Here is a 23,292-nt window from a genome sequence, read left to right on the forward strand (position 1 = left end):
GTGAGCATCCTGAAGAATTTTCATACTGGAAGTGGAGGAAATAAATTGAAAGCAGGAGTTGTGAACTTTGCATGTATTTCAGCTTGTTCAACTCATTTTGATTCTGGTTCTGGCTCATATGAATGTTCTAAGTTTATTGATGACTCTTGGATTCTTGATTATGGGGCATCAAACCATATAACCTATAATAAATCCATGCCAACTAACATAAAGACCTTAGTCTATCCTTTTCTAGTTACTTTACCTAACGGCTATAAGGTGAAGGTGACACTAATGGGAGATGTAGTAATGAGTCCTAAGTTTACCTTGAAAAGAGTCCTCTTTGTCCATAGTTTCAAGTTCAACCTAATCTCAGTTCACTGTTTGACAGTTCAATTTGATTGTTTTGTCATATTCACCAAATTTGTTTGCATCCTTCTACAGGCCCCTTCACTGAAGAGGCCTCTAGCAATTGGTAAAAGTAAGGATGGTCTGTACCTTTACAAAACAGACTCCTGCAAGTCCAACAATCCAGATTCCTGCAAGCTTAACTCTTTAGTGTTTGATAATTCATCTAGTGCATCAAATAAAGGTGATGTAGTCACTCAGTCTGCTTCATCTGGTGTAACCAGTGTCAATAGCATTAGTTTTCACCCTGCTTCACCATACTATATCTAGCTTACATAATTCTGTTTCTCCTGCTATGACCAATTCATACACTTGTTCACATGAATGTAATAAAGTTGCCACCAATTCCTATGTACAATCTGAAGGAAATACTAATTCTGTATGTAATGCATCCATGAATGATAAACACATGATTGATATTTTGTGGCACAATAGATTGAGACATGTACCTTTTGTCAAAATGAGAGGGATTGAATCTATACCTTTCCATTTCTCATCCAAACAACCCTTTATCTGTCCAATATGTCCAATGGCTAGACATAATAAGTTGCCTTTCTCAGAAAGAACTACAACAACAACCAAGATATTTGAAATCTTGCACATTGACCTATAGGGGGCTTATCATGTGCCAACACATGGCAAGAATAAATATTTCATTACCTTAGTAGATGACTACAGTATATGTACTTGGACTCATCTACTTAGTTGCAAGAGCAATGCCTTACAAGTAATCAAGGCCTTCTCTGCCATGGTGAAAAACCAATTTGATTGTTCCATTAAGACCATCAGAACAGATAATGGTCTTGAATTTATAAATACTGAAACCACTTCCTTCCTACAATCTGAGGGAATCATACACCAGAAAACATGCCCATACATTCCTCAACAAAATGGCATAGTGGAGAGAAAATACAAATACCTCTTGGAAACAGCCAGAGCCATGTTATATCAGTCCAAACTTCTCATGCAATACTGGGGAGAATGTATACTCACCTCAACCTATTTGATTAACAGACTTCCCTTTACTACTCTCAAAAACAAATGCCCACTAAAGCTGTTGTACAAAACAAAACCCAAATATTCACACCTTAGAAGTTTTGGATATCTTTGCTTTCCCATAACCTTAAAGACTCACAAACACAAATTTGAATCCAGATCCTCTCCTCATATCTTTGTGGGGTATCCCTTTGGGATAAAGGGTTACAAGGTACTCAATCTAGTTACAAAAAGAATTCATGTTCAAGGGATGTTGTATTTCATGAAAATGTATTTCCTTTTGCTTTGCATTCTAGTTCCAATAGAGTTTTTCCCTCATTTCCTCAAGTAAATGCAGATTTAGCACATGAGTTATTTCCTTCTCATGAGTCATCTCCTGTTACGCCCCGCAATATTACATCGATATTACATTCGGTAGTATTATATTACGACAATGTTATGCTCTGCAGTAATATATTACGATGATGTTACCCTATGCAATAATATATTACGATTGTGTTACGTCCTGCAGTAATATATTACGACAGTGTTATACCCAGTAGTATTACATTACAGTGATGTTACGCTTTGCAGTAATAAGTTACGACAATGTTGCACCTTGCAGTAATGTACGTTGAATTTGTCGTAAGGTAATTGACATCAGTCCAAGGAAAAGATTATTTGGGGATTATAAGGATTATAAGTTATGAGTAAATTCGTGAAGGTAAGAGGGTAAGTAATATCGAAAAAATAAATTTTGTCGAAGTTTGGCATGTTGAGGTAAAATACGGTCCGAGCTAAAATACCCGGTATTTATGGACTAGTGCCACACAAGGTACTACATGTCCATGATAGAAAGATGTATAAGGTATGTGAAAAGTGAGTAATATTTTAAGTAATCCGGGGTAATTTTTAAATTATACGAGTAATTATTTAATTATCAGGTAACAAAATATTACCCAATTAACTAATAAGCGGACAAAAATTTAGTCAATTATCCCAAGAGGGAACGTGGCAGCCCCTCCTTTTTTATAAAGTGAGTCATTAATTCATGCTTACATGTGTCAAGAGTTAAGTATTAAAGTCTTGAAAAACTTTATGGCAAGCCTTACTCCAAAATTATCAATTCGTTACTTTGAGTCTTATCAAATCAAAAATCTCATTTCAAAGACAAAAGCAAACTTGTTACATTTTGCTTTCTGAAAGGCAGAAGCATTTTTCATGCTCATCAGGCGTCCAAGCCTTACTCCAAAGTTATTAATTCATTACTTTGGCATTTAAGCTAACCGTCGACTCTTAAATTCAAATTTTGGGTCTAAGTGCAATCCACGAAGGTTTCCAACGGGATAATTATACGGAGTTATTCCTACTCCAGGTATGTTAAGGCTATCTCTTCTTTCTTTTGGCATGATCTCGTCATTATACAAGTTTGATAACGAGGCATAAAGAAAAATTCATATCTCAGAATTTTCGTATATTTTGCTAGTCTCGCAAATTACGTATATTTTTTTAGTGTTGTAAGTTATAATATTCTCCTTATCGGGACTTCATATTCAGTTGAGTATTTACTTCTTCCAGTCAAGAGAGTAGAGAAGTTTATATATATAGTATTAAAAGTATTTCATTACCATCGAGCTATAATCGATGGGCAGGCCCCTATTGGGCAACCTCTGATTAGATGGTAAGTTATATACCGAGCCTACTGTGGCCGAGCGCGTATGAGCGAGCCCAGTTGGTCGAGATACAAAGCCTAATATGGCCGAGCACTTATGAGAGAGCCTACTACGGCAGCGCAGTGATATATATACCGAGCATACTGTGGTCGAGCGCTTATGAGCGATCCTAGTTGGTTGAGATACAAAGCCTAGTATGGCCGAGCACTTATGAGCGAGCCTACTATGGCAGAGCAGATATATATGTATACCGAGCCTTATAGGGCCGGATAACTATTTTACTTACTATATTGAGAGAATTGAGTCAGTATCAGCAGGTAAGCATATCTTCAAATTATCTTTGACTTCCAGCTACTTACAGTTATTATATTATCAGTTCAGTTTCAGCTTTCAGTATATTGCCTTACATACTCAGTACATTATTTCGTACTGACGTCCCTTTTCTTGGGGCGCTGCATTTCATGCCCGCAGGTCAGACAGGCAGACGAGTAGGCCTCTTCAATAAGTGTTGCCCGAGCTCAACTTGATCGGTAAGCTCCATGCCTTTCGGAGTTTCCGGGTCTAGAGCCTTATGTATATATATATATATATATATATATATATATATATATATATATATATATATATATATATATATATATATATATATATATATTATGAGTAGGTTGGGTAGCTGTTCCGATCACAATATATCTATCAGTAGAGGCTTGTAGACATATCCTGTCAGTTAGTGCAATATGTTGGGCTTGCAGGTCTTGTATGTATATTTGGTTGGTTTGTATAGTTATGATGGCCTTGTCGGCCCAGTTATATATTGACATTTAGTCAGCATTCGTAGTTATCTTGCAATATGACCCATGGCCAAAGTATGACACCATATATTTAGAGTCCCTTAGTTGCAAGTTAGTACACAAGGATAGGTGAGGCACTGGGTGCCAGTCTCTCCCCTAGGTTAGGGGCGTGACATCTTCTGTCCCTTCTTCTTCCAGTGTATGTCTCCCAACAGTGTCACATATTCCTTCACTACCAGGGATAAGGAAACTTAGTCCTCAAACAACTTCAAGTTCAGAAGAAGCTCCCATTCTTCCTGATAACTATAACAATTTGCCCAATGATATTCCTAACTCACCAACACAAGAACCTAATGAGAATTCAGGAAGACCATCCAGAACCATTAAAATCCCTACCTACTTAAGAGATTACAACTATCTCTACCCAAGTTACAAACAAGTGATCCTAACTCCCCCTCTAGTAGCAACCAAAGCACCACCTCACTTTCTTTCAATGCATCTATACCCAATGCCCAATGTATCTCACTCAATCCACTAAGTTATGAAAGTCAGCAATTGATCAGAACCATTTCTCATGAGACTGAACCCAGTTCATATGAGGAGGCAACTGCTGATCCTGCCTGGCAAGCAGCCATGAATCAGGAATTTGAAGCACTTTATGCCAATCACACTTGGAATCTTGTACCTCTTCCACCAGGTAAAAGAGCAATAGGATGTAAATGGGTTTATAAAGTAAAACACAAGGGAGATGAGAGTATAGAAAGACTAAAAGCAAGACTAGTAGTGAAGGGATATACTCAAGAGGCTGGGGTAGATTACACAGAAACTTTTTCACCAGTAGTTAAGATGACAACTGTTAGGACTCTAATTGGAATAGCAGTAAAGAAAGGCTGGAGCATCTTCCAACTAGATGTGAATAATGCTTTTCTTCATGGAGACCTCCATGAAGAGGTTTACATGGAAGTACCTCAAGGTCTAGCTGTTGATAGGTCAGATTTAGTGTGCAAATTGAACAAGTCCTTGTATGGTTTGAAACAAGCAAGTAGGCAATGGTATGAGAAGTTAACTGAAGCTCTCTGTTCCAAACGATACACACATTCTCTACTAAATTATTTGATGTTCTACAAAAAGCATGGAAGTTCAATGTTGTTTTTTAGTTGTCTATGTAGATGATGTTCTAGTAACAAGGACTGATTTGGAAGAAATAGGAGCTCTAAAGAGGTATATACATGAGACTTTCAGAATAAAAGACCTAGGCGGACTACACTATTTTCTGGGTTTAGAAATTCTATACAAAGATAATGGGGTATTGATATCACAAAGGAAATTTGCAATCGATCTACTGTCAGAATTTAATTGTATGAAGTCTTCTGCATTGTCCTCTCCACTGGATCCCTCAACTAAGTTGAATGCAAATGAAGGGCCTCTATTACCTGATCCCTCACATTTCAGAAAACTAGTGGGGAAGTTGAGCTACTTAACCAATACACGACTTGACATATCATATAGTGTGCAACGTTTGAGTCAGTTTATGCAAAGACCTAGGGAGCCACACTTGAAAGCTGCTTATCATGTACTGAGGTACCTCAAAGGTGATCCAAATTTAGGGATCTTTCTATCCAACAACAATGACTAGAGTTCGAGCATTCTGTGACTGAGACTGGGCAGCCTGCCCTGACTTAAGAAAGTCAGTCAGTGGCTATGTTGTGCTACTAGGTGATGGTCCAATCAGTTGGAAATCAAAGAAGCAACATACCATATCATTATCCTCAGCAGAAGCAGAATATAGAGTTGCTAGACAGGTTGTGGGAGAATTAGTTTGGCTACTTAGATTGCTTGCAAAGTTGGCAGCCCCCTTGACACTACTTGTTCCAGTCTTCTGTGATAGTCAGGCGGCACTTCACATAGCCAAAAATCTTGTATTCCATGAACGCACCAAACACATAGAGGTGGACTGTCACTTTGTGCGTGATCAAGTGCACGAAGGGATCATTACACTGCATCATATTTCCACAAACGATTAGCTGGCAGACATATTCACTAAGCCCCTCACAGGAATGAAGCATTGCAATTTACTTAGCAAGTTGGCTGTGAGTTCCTCCCTTCCAACTTGGGGGGGGGGGGGGTATTAAAACACGTGTGTATATTTATGTATTATTATAATTGTAGATGATGCATAGTATAAATAGGGGTAGATACATTGTAATAAATAATTTTTCAATTTATTGTATTTTTCTACAATTGTACAAAATGACTTCATTTTCTTTCTAATGAAATTGAGAAGAAACCTTCCAGAAGCTTCACCTCCTATGGCTTTCCTCAACCGCCATTAAAGCTCATTCAAGGTGAACTTGTCTTCTTCATCTTTCTTACTATTTTGATAGTGCTAAAATCTTGAATCCATAAATTTCAAATCCGGTTCCGCCTCTACTCTAATCCAACAATTTGTTCTTCTCCAGTCTGCTATTTTCCTCTATGATGATAGATATCATACTTTCATTTTAACTTGTGTGTTCTAACGACTATGCGTTCTCAATTTGGTGTTGGTTCTTGCCTTCTTGGTATCAATCATTTCTTGTTTGCATAAATCGTTATGATAACTTGATTAAAATAATTAGTGACAATCGTTGTCAATAATGTCAAGGTGCTAATTCCAATTTTTTTCCTTAATCTTGAATGATTCAAAAATAGGAATCCTTTTCAATCAGTGGCATTTAGACAGCAATTTCTCGTTTTCAATATTTTTATTATCTTTTGGAGCGTCGAAAACGAAACATGTTATATGGAAAAACAGTTTATTTATTTTAACAAGAATGATCTTTTTTTTTCTTTATATTGTTGTGACGCTCATAACGGAAGGTGGGCTGACGAGGAACGAAGAGTAACAAATTTCTAAACTCGTAAACTTCCGAAATAAAAGATGCATAAGAAACTTTAAGCAAATTAAAAAGGGGAAAAAGAGTATAGTATTATATAAGACAACACAAAAAAAAAAAAAAAAATCTCAACTTTTGCCAAAGTAAAAAAAATGTCACATAAGGTTGTACTCTTCAACTTCAAACCATAATAAAGTTAAAGAATCATTAGCCAAAACTTAATCTTCAAGTTTCATTTCCTAAATATAGCAAAATAATCATGTTAGATAACCTTTTTGACTTCTTGCAATTCTATTAGAAGAACAATAGAACATTAAAAAAGAAAATTACGGTTGAAATAGTTCTAAACTAGTAAGAAGGAACCGATAAACATGTCACCTAGATACCTAGGTGCGAAAATCATCATTCTAATTCATTGTTAATGATTAAGGATTGTGTAACAATTTATATAATTCATTTTTCCAATTGAAGCTTTTGTTCATACCTGAAGTTTATAATTCAGGTTTGAAATTCTGGTGAATAGGTTTGTGGAAAGAATCTTTGTAGGTTGGTGAAGTTTGTGAAAGTAGTACAAATAGGGTAATTGAAAAACAAAGTGCACTTCTTAACTTTGAGGTTAAGTAAGTTGATTTAGGGCTAAAATTTGATGTTACTAAAGTTGGTTACATAGATCATTATAGGAGTTAATATCCCGGTACCCCTTTGACGGAAATTATACTGTATAGTTGGGTTATTTTTAAAAAAATATATGTATATATACTATATATTGACACCCCTTGACTTCTTGGTGAGTTTATTTCTTTATATTTTGACTCCCGTTAATAAAAATTCTGGCTCTGCCGCTGGTTACATAGATCATTATAGGAGTTAATATCCAGTAACCTCTCAAAGCCTTAAGCAACAAAAAATTTTATAATAGCAAGAGGAGTAATATTTATATCATACTAAAAAAACAACTATAGGTAATTATCTATAATAACGGTGGATTAGTAACCTAAGATGATAGATAATCTATTAGAGCTAGTTAAACATTCATAAAGAAAAGAAAAAAACAATTACCCCTCTTTGTAGCTGCATTTGCTTGGTTACGAACTAGGATGGATCTAATATGTTGATATTAGTTCAAATCCTATATTTGTTTTTTTTTTAATTTAATATATATGTACAAATTATTAATTTAGAGCCCAATAATTTAAAAACTAGAATTCCAAACCCTTAGATCCAAACCTTGGCTCCGCCTCCGCTCTGAACAGTTAATACAACAAACTTTACATGCCAATCAAACGTAAGTTATACATAATGATAACAATTTATTTTTCAGTCAACTTGGTTAATTTTTTAACGGAAATTAGACATTAACATAGTGTCCTTTGCTCATATGAAAGTGAACCTTGAAAACTAATTAGAAACTATAAAAGTTGTAAAATTCAAAAACACACACACATACACACACACACACATTTGGAGAGTTACTCTGGGTGGGATAAATATGCTATAGCTCAAGTTGGGTTCAAGAAATTTTTGAGCAAATACATCAGGGCTAAGAAATAAGCTACAAAAATAGAACCTCAATAGGAAGATCAAAGGTGATAAAGAAACTCCTGATACAAATCCAGGAAAATACATGACCCCGCGCACCTGATGTTAACAAGTATTAGTATTCCATCCATACGATGGAATTGAGTATATATAGCTGTTCGAAAGCAATAATGATATCCACGCTACATCATTTCACGTTCATAGACCAACAGAAAAGACACAATTGTTTAACAAGACACTGATAAATTCTTCATATCAACTCTTTGTGACATACCATTTGGTGCGGACCTACAGTCGATAACCTCATCATAAGATCCGGAAATGGCATCTGCAGATAATAACGGATTACATGTTCATGACATTACGCAAGTAAATTCTACTCATGGATTAACAAGGAAAATGAAACATACCCTAGCAGGCCACGACCTTGCCACATTCTTGGCGTCACTTGTAAGTTAATGATAGCACCTTGCCTCATAACTTTCATGGACACTGCACACCCCTGGTTTGTCTGTGCTTCGGCAGCAAGTCGCTGTAACAGGTTCTCACCTGACTCGACATTCCCAAATTTCATAACCAGGTCTCCAAGTTGTAGTCCATCTTCTGCTGCTGGAGATGCCTCGGTTATTTCATCAATCACCGCAAAGGGCCTGCTGACAACTACATCCACATCCATAGAACTTGTAGCAGCTGTCGCAATATAATTATCGGGTGATGATGGGGAAGCAATATTGACGGCAGATCCTTGAACACCTGAAGCGGCAGTGTCATTGTGGAAGAATGAAAAAATTGCTGTCAAGACCTTGCAATAAGACATTTTGCTACATGAAAATGAAAATTTTCAACGACGATATATAGCAATTTAGATGAACTTTAGAATAGCTTATACTTATATCAACTACAACTTCTAGAGAATGGTCAAAGCAATGAGCTTCGCAAGCACATGAATGTTTAAGTTAGAACCCAAAAGTGGTATAACTTGAGCAAGTAAATACAAAATAAACGATGGTAAATCAGCTAACAGCGAAAAATATATATATATCAAGGAAGCCAGCTCTCCTAAAACCAACTGATGCATAAGGAAAGGTTTTACTATTGCACATATAACTGTCACTCTCACTTCCTGAATGTCGAGAGAGGGGTAAAGTTGCTGGATGAGGATGCATCGGAGCATTATATGAAACTAGAAATATTTATTTTGTTTGAATTTTAACATGCATGACTAAAGCGACAGCAAGCAATAACCATTTCACCAATGCATAAAAAGTGCTTATAAAAAATTCTACTGAACTTCTCTAATAGAACTAGAGATCTTTGCAGTAGAAGTAGGATGATGTTCTTATCAAAAGTCGTTTATTATTATCCAGCTCACGTACCCGAGTCTTTGACAGAAGAAGGTGTAGAAGCAAGTCGTGCAGAATGCAGAACTTGAATATTTTGGTCTATTTTTTCGGTCATAATCTTGTGATCATTACGTAGCTCTGCAGGGTGGAAAAACAGCACAATTTAGAGAGGAACTGAAAAATGTTCATTTACTAAATTGTTGCTGAACATGAGTAGTGCTGGAAACAATAACAACAATTGTATGACATTACAGAAATTCCCTGGATCTCTGATGTTGCAGCAATCAATGGGCAAAACACGACATGTTTCAGTATAATTAAATATTACCAGCAGTAATTCTTTCTCAATCCATACGTTAGGATGATATAGATGACAAGCATATACCTTGCGCTCACTGAAGAACTGCAGGCAACCAGATGGGATATACAAGATAGATTAGAAAATTCAAATGCTAACTTTAGGTACCTGCTCAACAAAACCTACGACTTCTGTGCAAAAAAGAATCCGAGTTTTGCATGTTCGCATAGTTACCTGATTCGTCAACTTGATCCGCAAAATGTGTCTCTTTTCACGGTTAAAAGCCAAGACCTTAAGGTCTACAGTGAGCTCCTTATTTCTGAATATTAACATGTTCATTTTTCTATCGGAAAAATTTGGACAATAAAGCTGAGAGTTTAAAACTTCAGTTTCAATTATACTTCCTGCACCAAACGGTGTGGCCTATGTATGAAAATCATAGGATACCAAGGTTCAAGTTCCAACAGAAACAAAAAAGCTAGGTGATTGTTTCCATCTGCCTAAGCCTTGGAGGGTAGAATTACGAGATACTTGTGTTGGTGGGAGGTGGAAGGTACTCGTTGGAATAGTCGAGGTTCATTAAGCTAACCAGGACACTACACTTATCAAAAATGTCGTACTTAGTCAGAATTTCCACTAAGTTATGACATCAAACTCAAGTCCGAAGCAACTTCACTTTCTAAAACATCACAAAAACAGACACATCTTAGGGATCGTTTGGTACAAGGGATAAGGATAATAATTTCGAGATAGAATTTGAGATTGTATTTATCCCATGTTTTGGTTATAGTTATTAGCTAATCACGGGATAGATTTTATACTAAAATGGAGGGATTAGCTATCCTATATAGAACGTGGGATACCTAATCCCATGGTATATACTGGTTTATCCACCATTGTACCAGACGACCCCTTATAATATTACAAAGCCCAGTAAGTCCAATACCAAAACAACTACTCATTGCGTTTCAATTTATGTGACCTAGCTTGACTTGACACAGAGTTTGAAAAAGAAACTACAGTAATATCTTTGAAACATATTGTCTTCAACGTATCGTAACATTTGTGTGGCAATAAAAGCTTCTCATTAAGCTAAAAAGAAAAACTTTAAAGTTAAATTATTTCCAGATATTTAAATGTCATTCCTTTTGGTACGGACATAGTCACATACTATGTTGCTCGGACTCTCCGAAAATATCGGCGAGTGCGAGTCTGATCCTCCAAAAGTAGTGCATTTTTGGAGGATCCGACACGGGTGCGACATTATTTTGGAGAGTCCGCACAACATAGGTCACATAACATGGAATGGAGAGAGTAATAGGAGTTTATGTTAATACCCGCAAGCCTACGCCGGTCAGCCCGTACAGTTGGAATATCAATATCAGTTCTTGGGAACCCCTGCATTACTTTCAAATTTCAGTCTTTATAGTCAAAACAGACATCAAATCACAAACCCAAAAATAAATCAAAAAATAAGAAAAAGAACCAAATTCAAAACTAACAGCACCAACAATCAAAAGGGGGAAAAAATTAAGAAAATAGAAAAGTATAAGACGAGTTAGTATTGCCTCAGAATCAACAAGGTTTCCAGAAAGTCCAGGACCACCAGGTTGGCAAAGGCGCTGAATTATTACATCCATTTCAGCTTCTGTATTTGCTCTTTGATCCATTAGCTTCATAGTTTCTGCTTTCAAATTTGTACCCACCATTTTTGTTCTCTGTTTTCAGATTTTTTTTTTTTTTTTAAATCTCTCCAATTTTCTTCACTAATTCCACTAGGGTTTATGAAAGAAGTAGATTTCATAGGTAATGGAATAATCGGTGAGATTGCTTGGGAAAAGGGTTGTGCTATCCACGTGCCATACGTGTGAAGGAAGAACAAAATTGCAGAAAGGTCCTGTACTTTTTCAAAAAGTACAATTTAGGCCAAAATTTATTTTTACCATTATTGTTTTAGTTGTATAATGTAAATATTATTCAGCAAGATTCTGCTTTTTGTGTTTGATTAGCAAAAAGCATGACTTAGAGCTAGAGGCTGTTTGGATTGGTTTATTTGAAGTGTTTATTGATTTTTAAGTTTTTCTAATTTTTTGTGATGTTTGGCAATGATAAAATGTACTGTACAAATACTTACTTTTAGGCATGAAAAGTATAAAAATAAGTCAAAAATCAAAAGTTAGGTATTACCAACTTATGGCTTTTAGCTTATAAGTTACTCCCTCCATTCACTTTTACTTGTCTTGTTTTGCTTTTCGAGAATCAAAGTACATAAACTTTGACCAACATTTTAATATGTATTTTTTCACCATATTGATATAAGACGAATTACAAAATATAGTACTATTCGTATAGTTTTTGAACATCTAAATTTTAATTTTAAAATAGTAAGAAAATCTAATCCTATTTGACTTAAAAGATTAGTCATACTGACTCTCGAAAAGTAAAACGTGACAAGTAAAAGTAAATCAGGGGCGGAGCCAAGATTTCAACTTTATGAGCTCGGGATTTTAAAATAACGAATTTAAGTGTTAATAACTGGGTTGTAAATTCAATATTTGTATATATTTAATAAATTTCTGAACATAAATACACTATGGAGCAAAAGCTACTGGGTTCAGCCGAACCCGTATCCGGACTTCTAGCTATGCCCCCGGTTCTAAAAAATACTTGGATATCATTAGCAATTTTTACTACCAAAATTAAGTTAAATCGAATAATGTTATAAATATATTATATTATGGATGTTCATTTAGTACTCCGTTGTAAATAAGCTTCCTGAAGAAGCTTATCCATATGAGACTCCACCGTAAATATGTTTATCTATTTAGTACTATATTGGAAATAAGCTTCCTGAAGAAGCTTATCACTTCGGTACCCGGTTATGGATAAACATTACCCCCAGTAGAAGTTTATCCATATCGGGTATAATAAGCTTATCTTTTCAGTACCCAGTTATGGATAAACATTACCCCCGGTAGAAGATTATCCATACCGGGTATAATAAGCTTATCCATTCAGTACTCCGTTATGAATAAATATTGCGCTCAGTAGAAGATTATCCATATCTGGTATAGCAGCAGCTTACACAACAGCTTGTAGCAGCTTACACAGCAGCTTGTAGTAGCAGCTTACACAACAGCTTATAGTAGCTTACACTGCAGCTTGTAGTAGCAGCTTACACAGCAGCTTGTAGTAGCAGCTTACGGAGCAGCTTCCTTTCTTCTATAAATAGAAGAGATTTCAGTTCATTATGTACATCAGTTTGAATTCGAATAATATATCAGTTTCTCTCTATACTTGTCTTTACTTTATAGTCTTTATTTCATAACACGTTATCAGCACGAAGCTCTACCATCTCGAGCAAATATTTTGAAAGTATTTGAGGTAAGAACTTTCTTTTCCTAAATAATGTCAAATCTTTCTAAACTTGAATTTGTAGCCCTGGATATATCGGGCAAAAGCTACATGTCTTGGGTGCTTGATGCTGAAATTCATCTTGATGCGATGGGTCTGGCAGACACCATCAAGGATAAAAATCAGGCATCAAACCAAGACTGTGCCAAAGCAATGATATTCCTACGCCATCACCTTGATGAGGGCCTGAAAATGGAATATCTCACTATTAAAGATCCAGTCATACTGTGGAATAATTTGAAAGATAGATATGACCACCTGAAGATGGTCGTTCTTCCACATGCACGTTATGATTGGACTCATCTAAGGCTACAAGATTTTAAATCTATCAGTGAGTATAATTTTGCTATGTTCAGAATTATTTCCCAATTAAAATTATGTGGTGATAATATTACTGATCATGATATGTTGGAGAAAACTTTCACCACTTTTCATGCCTCGAATATGCTCCTGCAGCAGCAATATCGAGAGATGGGATTTAAAAAGTATTCTGAACTTATCTCACATCTTCTTATAGCAGAGCAACATAATGGGCTATTAATGAAAAATCATGAAAGTCGACCTATTGGTTCTTGTCCATTCCCTGAAGTGAATGAGACGAACTTCCACCAAGCTAAACGTGGAAGAGGTCGTGGCCCCAGTCGTGGTCATGGCCGTGGTCGGGGAAGAAACTCCAATCATGGTAATAATAATGCACCAAAGAAGTCTCCTCACCACCAGCAGTGGAAAAGGAAGGAACAAAAGCATGAAGCGGTGCAAGCACCAAATGCAGAAAATGCATGCTATAGATGTGGAGGAAAAGGGCACTGGTCACGTACTTGTCGTACGCCAAAGCACCTGGTTGAGCTTTATCAAGCCTCCCTGAAGAAGACAGAGAAAAATGCTGAAGCAAATTTTATTTCTGAAGATAATTTAGACTTCATGCATTTGGATGTAGTTGATTACTTTGCACTCCCAGAAGGAGAAATAAGTCATGTAATCGGTAGTGAATCTGTAGAAATGTAAATATTTTAATTTTTGTTGTTTGTAATAAATAGTATGGTTATGTAATTGTTGTACATAAATAAAAGTTATGCTTTGATAATGATGTTTACTATAATATATTTTATTTATGTTATTTTGAAGAATATGGATAACCCTCAAATTATGTTTGGATCAAAGACAAATCATGAAGATATGTGTGTTATTGATAGTGGAACAACTCATGCCATATTCAACGATCAGAAATACTTTTCTTATTTGCATAAGGAAAAGCAAATGTTTTAACAATTTCTGGTAATATAAGTTTGATTGAAGGCTCTGGAAGAGCCATAATATTTCTGTCTAAGGGAACAAAACTTATTATAGACAATGCATTGTTCTCCTCCAAGTCCCGAAGAAACTTGTTGAGTTTTATAGATATCCGCCGAAATGGGTATCATGTAGAGACAATAGATGAAATGAACAGGGAATATCTTTGTATTACAAAGAATATTTCTGGCCAGAAATGCATTGTAGAAAAGTTACCAACTTTATCTTCTGGCTTATACTATTCAAAAATTAGTACAATTGAAGCACACTCTATCGTAAACCAGAAGTTTACGGATTCAAATACTTTTGTGCTTTGGCATGGCCGTTTGGGCCATCCCGGATCAATAATGATGAGACGAATTACTGAAAATTCGAGTGGGCATCCATTAAAGAACCTGAAGATTCTTACAAATGACGAATTTTCTTGTGATGCTTGTTATCAAGGAAAAATGATCACTAGACCATCACCAATGAAGGTTGATATTGAATCCCCTGCCTTTTTAGAGCGTATACATGGGGATATATGTGGACCTATTCACCCACCAAGTGGGTTGTTTAGATATTTTATGGTCCTAATAGATGCATCTTCAAGATGGTCTCATGTGTGTCTACTATCATCTCGCAACCTGGCGTTTGCAAAGCTATTAGCCCAAATAATTCGATTAAGGGCACAATTCCCAGATTATCCTATAAAGGCTATACGCCTTGATAATGCTGGAGAATTCTCATCTCAAGCTTTTGATGATTATTGTTTATCCGTTGGGATAAAAGTTGAACATCCTGTAGCTTATGTTCATACTCAAAATGGCCTTGCAGAGTCATTTATTAAACGCTTGCAATTGATAGCAAGACCACTACTTATGAAAACAAAATTGCCCACTACTGTTTGGGGCCATGCTATCTTGCATGCAGCATCACTTATCCGTCTTAGACCGACACATTATAATAAATATTCTCCGTCACAATTAGTTTTTGGTCATGAACCAAATATTGCCCATCTACGAATTTTCGGATGTGCTGTATATGTGTCAGTAGCACCACCACAACGTAGTAAGATGGGACAACAGAGAAGGATAGGAATATATGTTGGGTTTGAATCACCCTCTATTATTCGCTATCTTGAACCATTGACAGGAGATTTATTTACTGCTCGATTTGCAGATTGTCGGTTTGATGAAACAAATTTCCCACAATTAGGGGGAGAGAAAAAGGAAATCAAAAGAGAAATTGTGTGGAAAGTTTCATCATTATCTCACTTTGATCCCCGTACCCCTATATGTAATCAGGAGGTCCAGAAGATCATCCATTTACAGAATATAGCAAATCAAATGCCAGACGCATTTACTGATTTGAAAAGGATAACTAAGTCACATATCCCAGCAGAGAATGTGCCTATCCGAATTGATGTCCCAATGGGACCATCTACTAGCATGAGAGCTAGTGAACCTAAAGCACGCCTGAAGCGTGGTAGGCCTTTGGGTTCTAAGGATCGAAATCCTCGAAAAAGAAAATCGACAAATGATCAAAACGATACTATGAAGGGATCCCCTGAAGAGACCCAAAATCTGATTAGTTCTGAGATTCCTGAAGAAATCAATGAACCTGAAGCTCATGTGAGTGAGGAACTTTTAATAAGTTCGAACGGTGATGGGATTAATTTAAATCGATTTGAAATAGTGGTGGATAATATTTTTGCATATAATGTTGCACTTAATATTATGCAAGATAGTGAGGATCTTGAACCTCGATCTGTCGAAGAATGTCGACAAAGATCTGATTGGCCAAAATGGCAAGAGGCAATTCAATCGGAATTGAAGTCACTTGCTAAAAGAGAGGTCTTTGGACCAGTAGTCCAAACACCTGCTGGTATAAAACCAGTTGGTCATAAATGAGTTTTTGTGCGAAAAAAGAATGATAAAAATGAAGTTGAAAGATACAAAGCTCGCCTTGTTGCACAAGGATTCTCACAACGACCTGGAGTTGATTTTGATGAAACATATTCACCTGTTATGGATGCCATAACATTTCGATATCTCATCAGTTTAGCACTACATGAAAAGCTTGAAATACATCTAATGGATGTAGTTACAGCTTATCTGTACGGTTCACTTGATAATGAAATTTATATGAAAATTCCTGAAGGATTTAAAATGCCTGAAGCAAAATCTCAGGAAATGTATTCAATCAGATTACAAAGATCTTTGTACGGTTTAAAGCAATCTGGGCGCATGTGGTATAATCGCCTTAGTGAATATTTGCTGAAAGAAGGTTACATAAATGATGTTATTTGTCCATGTATTTTTATAAAGAAAATGGCATCAGAATTTGTTATACTTGCTGTTTATGTTGATGACATAAATCTTGTTGGAACTCCAGAAGAGCTCCAAAAGGCAATTGAATATCTTAAGAAAGAATTTGAGATGAAAGATCTTGGAAAGACAAAACTTTGTCTTGGTCTGCAAATTGAACATTTAGCAGACGAGATCTTTATCCATCAATCTGCCTATACAGAAAGGGTCTTAAAACGCTTTTACATGGACAAAGCGCACCCATTGAGTACACCAATGGTTGTTCGATCACTTGAAGTGAATAAAGATTTGTTCCGACCTCCAGAAGAGGACGAGGAACTCCTTGGTCCCGAAGTACCCTATCTTAGTGCAATTGGTGCACTAATGTATTTTGCTAATGCTACAAGGCCTGACATAGCATTTTCTGTTAATTTACTAGCAAGATATAGTTCTTCTCCTACACGGAGACATTGAAACGGGATTAAGCATATATTGCGATATTTAAAGGGAACTCTTGATATGAGTTTGTTTTATGCTAACAAAGATAGTGCAGACCTTGTTGGTTATGCAGATGCAGGTTATTTATCTGATCCCCATAAAGCTCGATCTCAAACCGGCTACATATTTACATATGGAGGTACTATCATATCATGGCGCTCCACAAAGCAATCTATTGTTGCTACTTCTTCAAATCACGCTGAGATAATAGCTATTCATGAAGCAAGTAGGGAGTGCGTATGGTTGAGATCAATAATTCATTTTATTCGAGAAAAATGTGGTTTGGAATGTGAGAAAAGACCCACAATTTTATACGAAGACAATGCTGCATGCATAGCCCAATTGAAGGGAGGATTTATAAAAGGAGATAGAACGAAACACATTTCACCAAAATTATTCTACACGCACGATCTTCAGAAAAATGGTGACATTGATGTGCAACAAATCCGTTCAAGTGATAATCCAGCAGATTTATTCACTAAATCTTTGCTAACTTCAACTTTTGAGAAGATGGTATACAAGATTGGAATGCGGAGACTCAAATATTTGAAACAAGGTTTTCATCAGGGGGAGTAAAATACGCGATGCACTCTTTTTCCCTTACTAAGGTTTTTTCCCATGGGGTTTTCCTTATAAAGTTTTTAATGAGGCACGTAACAATGCGTATTACTAAATATGTGTACTCTTTTTCCTTCACTAGATTTTTTTCCCCACGTGGTTTTTCCTAGTAAGGTTTTAATGAGGCACATTATCTTTTAATGAACATCCAAGGGGGAGTGTTATAAATATATTATATTATGGATGTTCATTTAGTATTCCGTTGTAAATAAGCTTTCTGAAGAAGCTTATCCATATGAGACTCCACCGTAAATATGTTTATCTATTTAGTACTATATTGGAAATAAGCTTCCTGAAGAAGCTTATCACTTTGGTACCCGGTTATGGATAAACATTACCCCCAGTAGAAGTTTATCCATATCGGGTATAATAAGCTTATCTTTTCAGTACCCAGTTATGGATAAACATTACCCCCGGTAGAAGATTATCCATACCGGGTATAATAAGCTTATCCATTCAGTACTCAGTTATGGATAAATATTGCTCTCAGTAGAAGATTATCCATATCTGGTATAGCAGCAGCTTACACAGCAGCTTGTAGCAGCTTACACAACAGCTTGTAGTAGCAGCTTACACAGCAGCTTATAGTAGCTTACACTGCAGCTTGTAGTAGCAGCTTACACAGCAGCTTGTAGTAGCAGCTTACGGAGCAACTTCCTTTCTTCTATAAATAGAAGAGATTTCAGTTCATTATGTACATCAGTTTGAATTCGAATAATATATCAGTTTCTCTCTATACTTGTCTTTACTTTATAGTCTTTATTTCATAACAAATAATCCATTTTAGGTCATTGTTGTACCCGTTTTAGAAGAGATGAGAATGAGAGACGTTACCACATAATTACAAAGAAAATCGTTATAGTGAATTTATAAAAATAGAGTGGGATCAAATTTTTCCGTATAATATTTTTCTCTTCACAAAAAAGAAAAAAAGTTTCTTTTCCTTAAAGAAACGAATTTCTTCTCTCGTTCTATCTAATAAACACATATAAAGAAAGGTATTTAATTCTTGAAGATTTAACTTTGCTTCAGCCTTTAATTTTTTTTATAACATTCTTAATTATGTTATATATGTCTCATAATTAAAAGAGTACTTATAGGTCTGCCAACAATAGCCGAGATAGCGTTATAGCTACGGGTTCAATTAAACTCGTAATTTTGTAAGCAGAGCATAAGTTTATGTGTAAAAATTTATTAAAATTTTAAGAAATAATAAATACGAACTCATAACTTTAAAAATATAACGGGTTCAACATTAATAAACTTAATGTTGAATCCACTTAATTTAAATCTTGGATCCACGTCAAACACCTAATTTAGCTTTGAAATTTTCAAACGTGAAGCAACTTGAATTTTTTTCTTTGTGGACAGATTAGATATCCACGGCACTTGTTTATAGTAAAAGATTACTAACTTCTCAACCAATAGAAATATTCATATTTTCTAGGAGTCTTTTAGCAATATCAAAGATTTTATACCGGTAGTGGTAGATTAGAGAACTTGTCACGATCCGAACTTCCCACCCTCGGGGAGTCGTGATGGAGCCTACTAATGAAAGCTAGGCAAACCAACCAATTGAATTATTTATCTTGTTTCCATTCTAAATTCATTAACAATTAAGAACTAACAGTTATCAACCAACAAAAAAGTTACTAAGCGAAAGATTAAATTTCAAGTTTAATAATACTGCAAATACCATTCCATAACAAATCTACCCAAGACTGGTGTCACAACTTCACAGACTGTCTAGGAGTACTACAAATAAAGGTTTGAAATAAATAAATACAACACTGTCTCTGGAAATACATGAAAGAAACAGGAATAGTATATAGAAAGAAACGCCAAAGCCTGCGGACGCCTGCAAGACTACCACGGATCGCCTGGTGAACAAGAGACAACAATCTCACTGCGGTCTGAAATCTACAGCACTGGGATCTGCACAAAAAAGTGCAGAGTGTAGTATCAGCACAACCGATCCCATGTGCTAGTAAGTGTCTACCCTAACCTCGGCAAAGTAGTGACGAGGCTAGGACCAGATTACCAAATAAACGTGTGCAATTAAATCATATACATCGGAAATAGAAACAGATAATTATGACTAAAGTTGGGCGGGGGAAACATGCTGCAGGGAGTAACAGATAACAATAAAATAACAGTAGAGAAATGTAAGGAATGCTATAAATCAATTACCAGCAAAGATAAGGAAATAAGAAGAACAAGTACACATGTAATACTGTTGCAGGCGTGCAACCCGATCACATCTCATATAGTACCGTTGCAGGCGTGCAACCCGCTCCTATTTCATATTGAACCGTTGCAGGCGTGCAACCCGTTCCCTTTTCATATATTACCGTTGCAGGCGTACAACCCGCTCCCATTTCATATGTTATTGTTTGCAGGCGTGCAACCCACTCCCATTTCATATATTTCCATTGCAGGCGTGCAACCCGCTCCCTTTTCATATGTTACCGTTGCAGGCGTGCAACCCCCTCTCATTTCATATGTTACTGTTGCAGGCGTGCAACCTGCTCCCTTTTCATTTATCAATACCAATCATAACAGAATCCCGATAAGGGAACAATAATATAACAACAACATCCCGACAAAGGTATACTATAACAACATCCCGGCAAGGGACTAATAATATAACAACAACATTCCGGCAATGGAACAACAATATGACAACAACATCCCGGCAAGGGAACAATAATAATAATCCTCATATGAATCACAATAAACCTCAACGGAGTCACAACAATTACAATACAAGACTCACGGGAATGCTTGACACCGACGTATAGATACTCGTCACCATGCCTATACGTCGTACTCCACAATTAACACATAGCAAATAAGATACAACTCCTAATCCCTCAAGCTAAGGTTAGACCAAACACTTACCTCGATGCCACGAACACAATTCAAGCCTCAACTATCGCTTTACCTCTTGAGTCCACCACCAACTCGCTCGTATCTAGCCACAAGTTACTTAATAATATTAATGAGTGCTAAATGAATCATTTCTAATGCATGGAAATAAGTTTTCTAAAACTTTTCCCAAAAAGTCAAAAATCACCCCGAGCCCAAATGGTCAAAACCCGAAGTTCGAACCAAAACCCGATTACTCATTCCCCCATGAACCCAAATATATAATTTGTTTTGAAATCAGACATCAAATCGAGGTCCAAATCCCCAAAATTTGAAAAATCTAGGCTCTACCCAAAACACTCAATTTCCTCCATGAAAACTATTGATTTTAAGATGAAATCTTGTAAAAAGAAGTTAAGGAGTAAAGAAAATGAGTTAGAAATCACTTACTAATGTTTTGGAGAAGAAAGGTTGCTTGAAAAATCGTCTCTTATGTTTTTGGGGTTTTGAAAAATGAAAAATAACTGAAAATCCCGTTTAAATATACCCCTCTCAGACCCCCTGTGCGAACCGCACAAAAAGGAGTGCGACCGCGGAGCTCACAGTGTTGACTGCAGTGACATGCTTTAGTATTTTGGTCATAACTTTCTCTACAAATGTCCAAATTGTGTTTTCATTAACTTTCTGGAAACTAGACACAAAGGGCTACAACTTTCTATTTTGAATCATCTCAAAATTTTTTGTAGATCAAAAGATATAGGCTTCCAAAATCAGACCAGTGAAATCCTTCCTCACCGCGGACCGCACAAAAAGGAGTGCGGCCGCAAAGGCCCCTCCGCGGTCAACATAAAATCAATGCGGTCAGCACTGGCGGGTTCAGAGATAACATCTTTGGACCTGCAACAACTGTGTTTTAAGCCTAAAATATCCGGGAACCTACCCGAAACTCACCCGAGCCCTCGGGACTTCAAACCAAACATGCACACTAACTCAAAAACATCATATGGACCTATTCGTGCGATCACATCATCAAAATAACATGTAAAATCATGAATTAAACCTCAAAACTCAACATTTTCATTAAGAACTCTCAAAGTTCATAACTCTTCAATTGGAAGTCCAACTCACGTCAAACAAACTCCGTTTTTCACCAAATTTTACAGTTATCTTTTAAATACTATAACAAGATTGTACCGGGCTCTGAAATCAAAATACGGGCCCGATACCAATGATTTCAAACACTAATTCTTTTCTTCATTTCTTAGATAATTCAGTAAAATAATTTCTTTCAAAAATTGATTTCTAAGGCTTGGGACCTCAGAATTCATTTTCGGGCATACGCCCAAGTCCCATATTTTATTGCGGACCTCCTGGGATCGTCGGAACACAGATTTGGGTTCGTTTGCTCAAAATGTTGACCAAAGTCAACCAAAAATCAAACTTTTAACTCTAAAAATTTCTATTTCTCATCTTTTCACATAGAAGGCTTTCCAGATATAGGTCCGGACCACACACGCAAATCAAAGTGAGGAAAAGGGAGGTTTTTAGGCCTCAGAACACTGAATTTACTTGCAACACAAGTGATGACCTTTTCATCACAGAACTTCTAGTGTTTTTAATTTTTATTTTTATTTTTATATAATATTGATTTGAGATAAGCTTAAAATGATATGGTCAATGAGATTCATGTAGTTAGCCAACCTGAACTTGAGTTTGGGATTGAAGCATCTAGTGTTGGGAGCAAGTTCGGCGGAACCCAGTAGTTTTGGTTCGAACTTTATATTTGTCTTAAAAAATTCATTTAACATGTATAAATTATTAATTTTGGAATTCACTAACTTAAACAGATTAGAATTCCAAATCCATAAGGTTGAAATGTTAACTCCGCCTCTGAGCATAATAATTCATTCTTGCTAGTTTTTCTCACCTGAACTTGAGCTTAAGCTAGAATTAATTTTTAAGGTTAGTTAGAAAACCTACATAAATTATAGGGGTATAATTATTTTTAACCCGCGCCAGAAACTATTTATATCTAGTAGCCGAAAAAGTGTATAAAATTTGTATAATTTTTGTATATAATATACAGAATGTATATATACACAAAAAATATACATTTTTATACATTTTTTCGACTATTATTTTTACAGCGACTTTACTTTTCCTAAATTATACTATTGTATACTTGGCCTAGTAGCAAGTAAATTTTTGACTTTCTTTTATTTACAGTAGTAGGAATCTTGTTACTTTCATGGTGATGCAAGAAAGAAAAAACTTTGATTAGTTCAAAAGTTTATCAAGACTCAGCACTCCTCTCATTATTTTTTCTTTCCATATTTATCTAGTTTATTTAATTTGTTTGACATTTTCCTTCCTTCTGTTCAAGGTTAATTTATACAATAGTAAATAGGAGAACTTTTTATGTTTAAAAAATTAT

At 35.9% G+C, this 23,292-nt stretch overlaps 1 protein-coding gene across 1 annotated transcript; it reads right to left on the bottom strand.

Annotated features, from left to right (window-relative positions):
* Window positions 1–8,177: 8,177 nt before the first annotated feature.
* On the bottom strand, window positions 8,178–11,699 carry LOC107826660 (uncharacterized). The gene is made up of 5 exons (XM_016653663.2): window positions 11,451–11,699; window positions 11,220–11,280; window positions 9,618–9,722; window positions 8,652–8,994; window positions 8,178–8,569 (listed from the first exon to the last, which is right to left on the bottom strand). Exons 1-5 carry the CDS (start codon window positions 11,589–11,591, stop codon window positions 8,548–8,550), a joined length of 672 nt encoding a protein of 223 aa, XP_016509149.1. The 5' UTR covers window positions 11,592–11,699; the 3' UTR covers window positions 8,178–8,547.
* Between the last annotated feature and the right edge of the window lie 11,593 nt (window positions 11,700–23,292).

This window comes from Nicotiana tabacum, chromosome 9, assembly GCF_000715075.1.
Source record: "Nicotiana tabacum cultivar K326 chromosome 9, ASM71507v2, whole genome shotgun sequence".
Taxonomy (NCBI): Eukaryota; Viridiplantae; Streptophyta; class Magnoliopsida; order Solanales; family Solanaceae; genus Nicotiana; species Nicotiana tabacum.

Bases quoted from the DNA above. Each gene is read 5' to 3' on its own strand.
- LOC107826660 (XM_016653663.2), bottom strand. From the start codon at position 11,591: ATGGTGGGTACAAATTTGAAAGCAGAAACTATGAAGCTAATGGATCAA. The intron at 9,723-11,219 runs GTATTAACATAA...TCCACCCTGCAG, and splicing joins TGACCGGCGTAGGCTTGCGG to AGCTACGTAATGATCACAAG. The intron at 8,995-9,617 runs GTACGTGAGCTG...CTGCCGCTTCAG, and splicing joins TTCTTCTGTCAAAGACTCGG to GTGTTCAAGGATCTGCCGTC.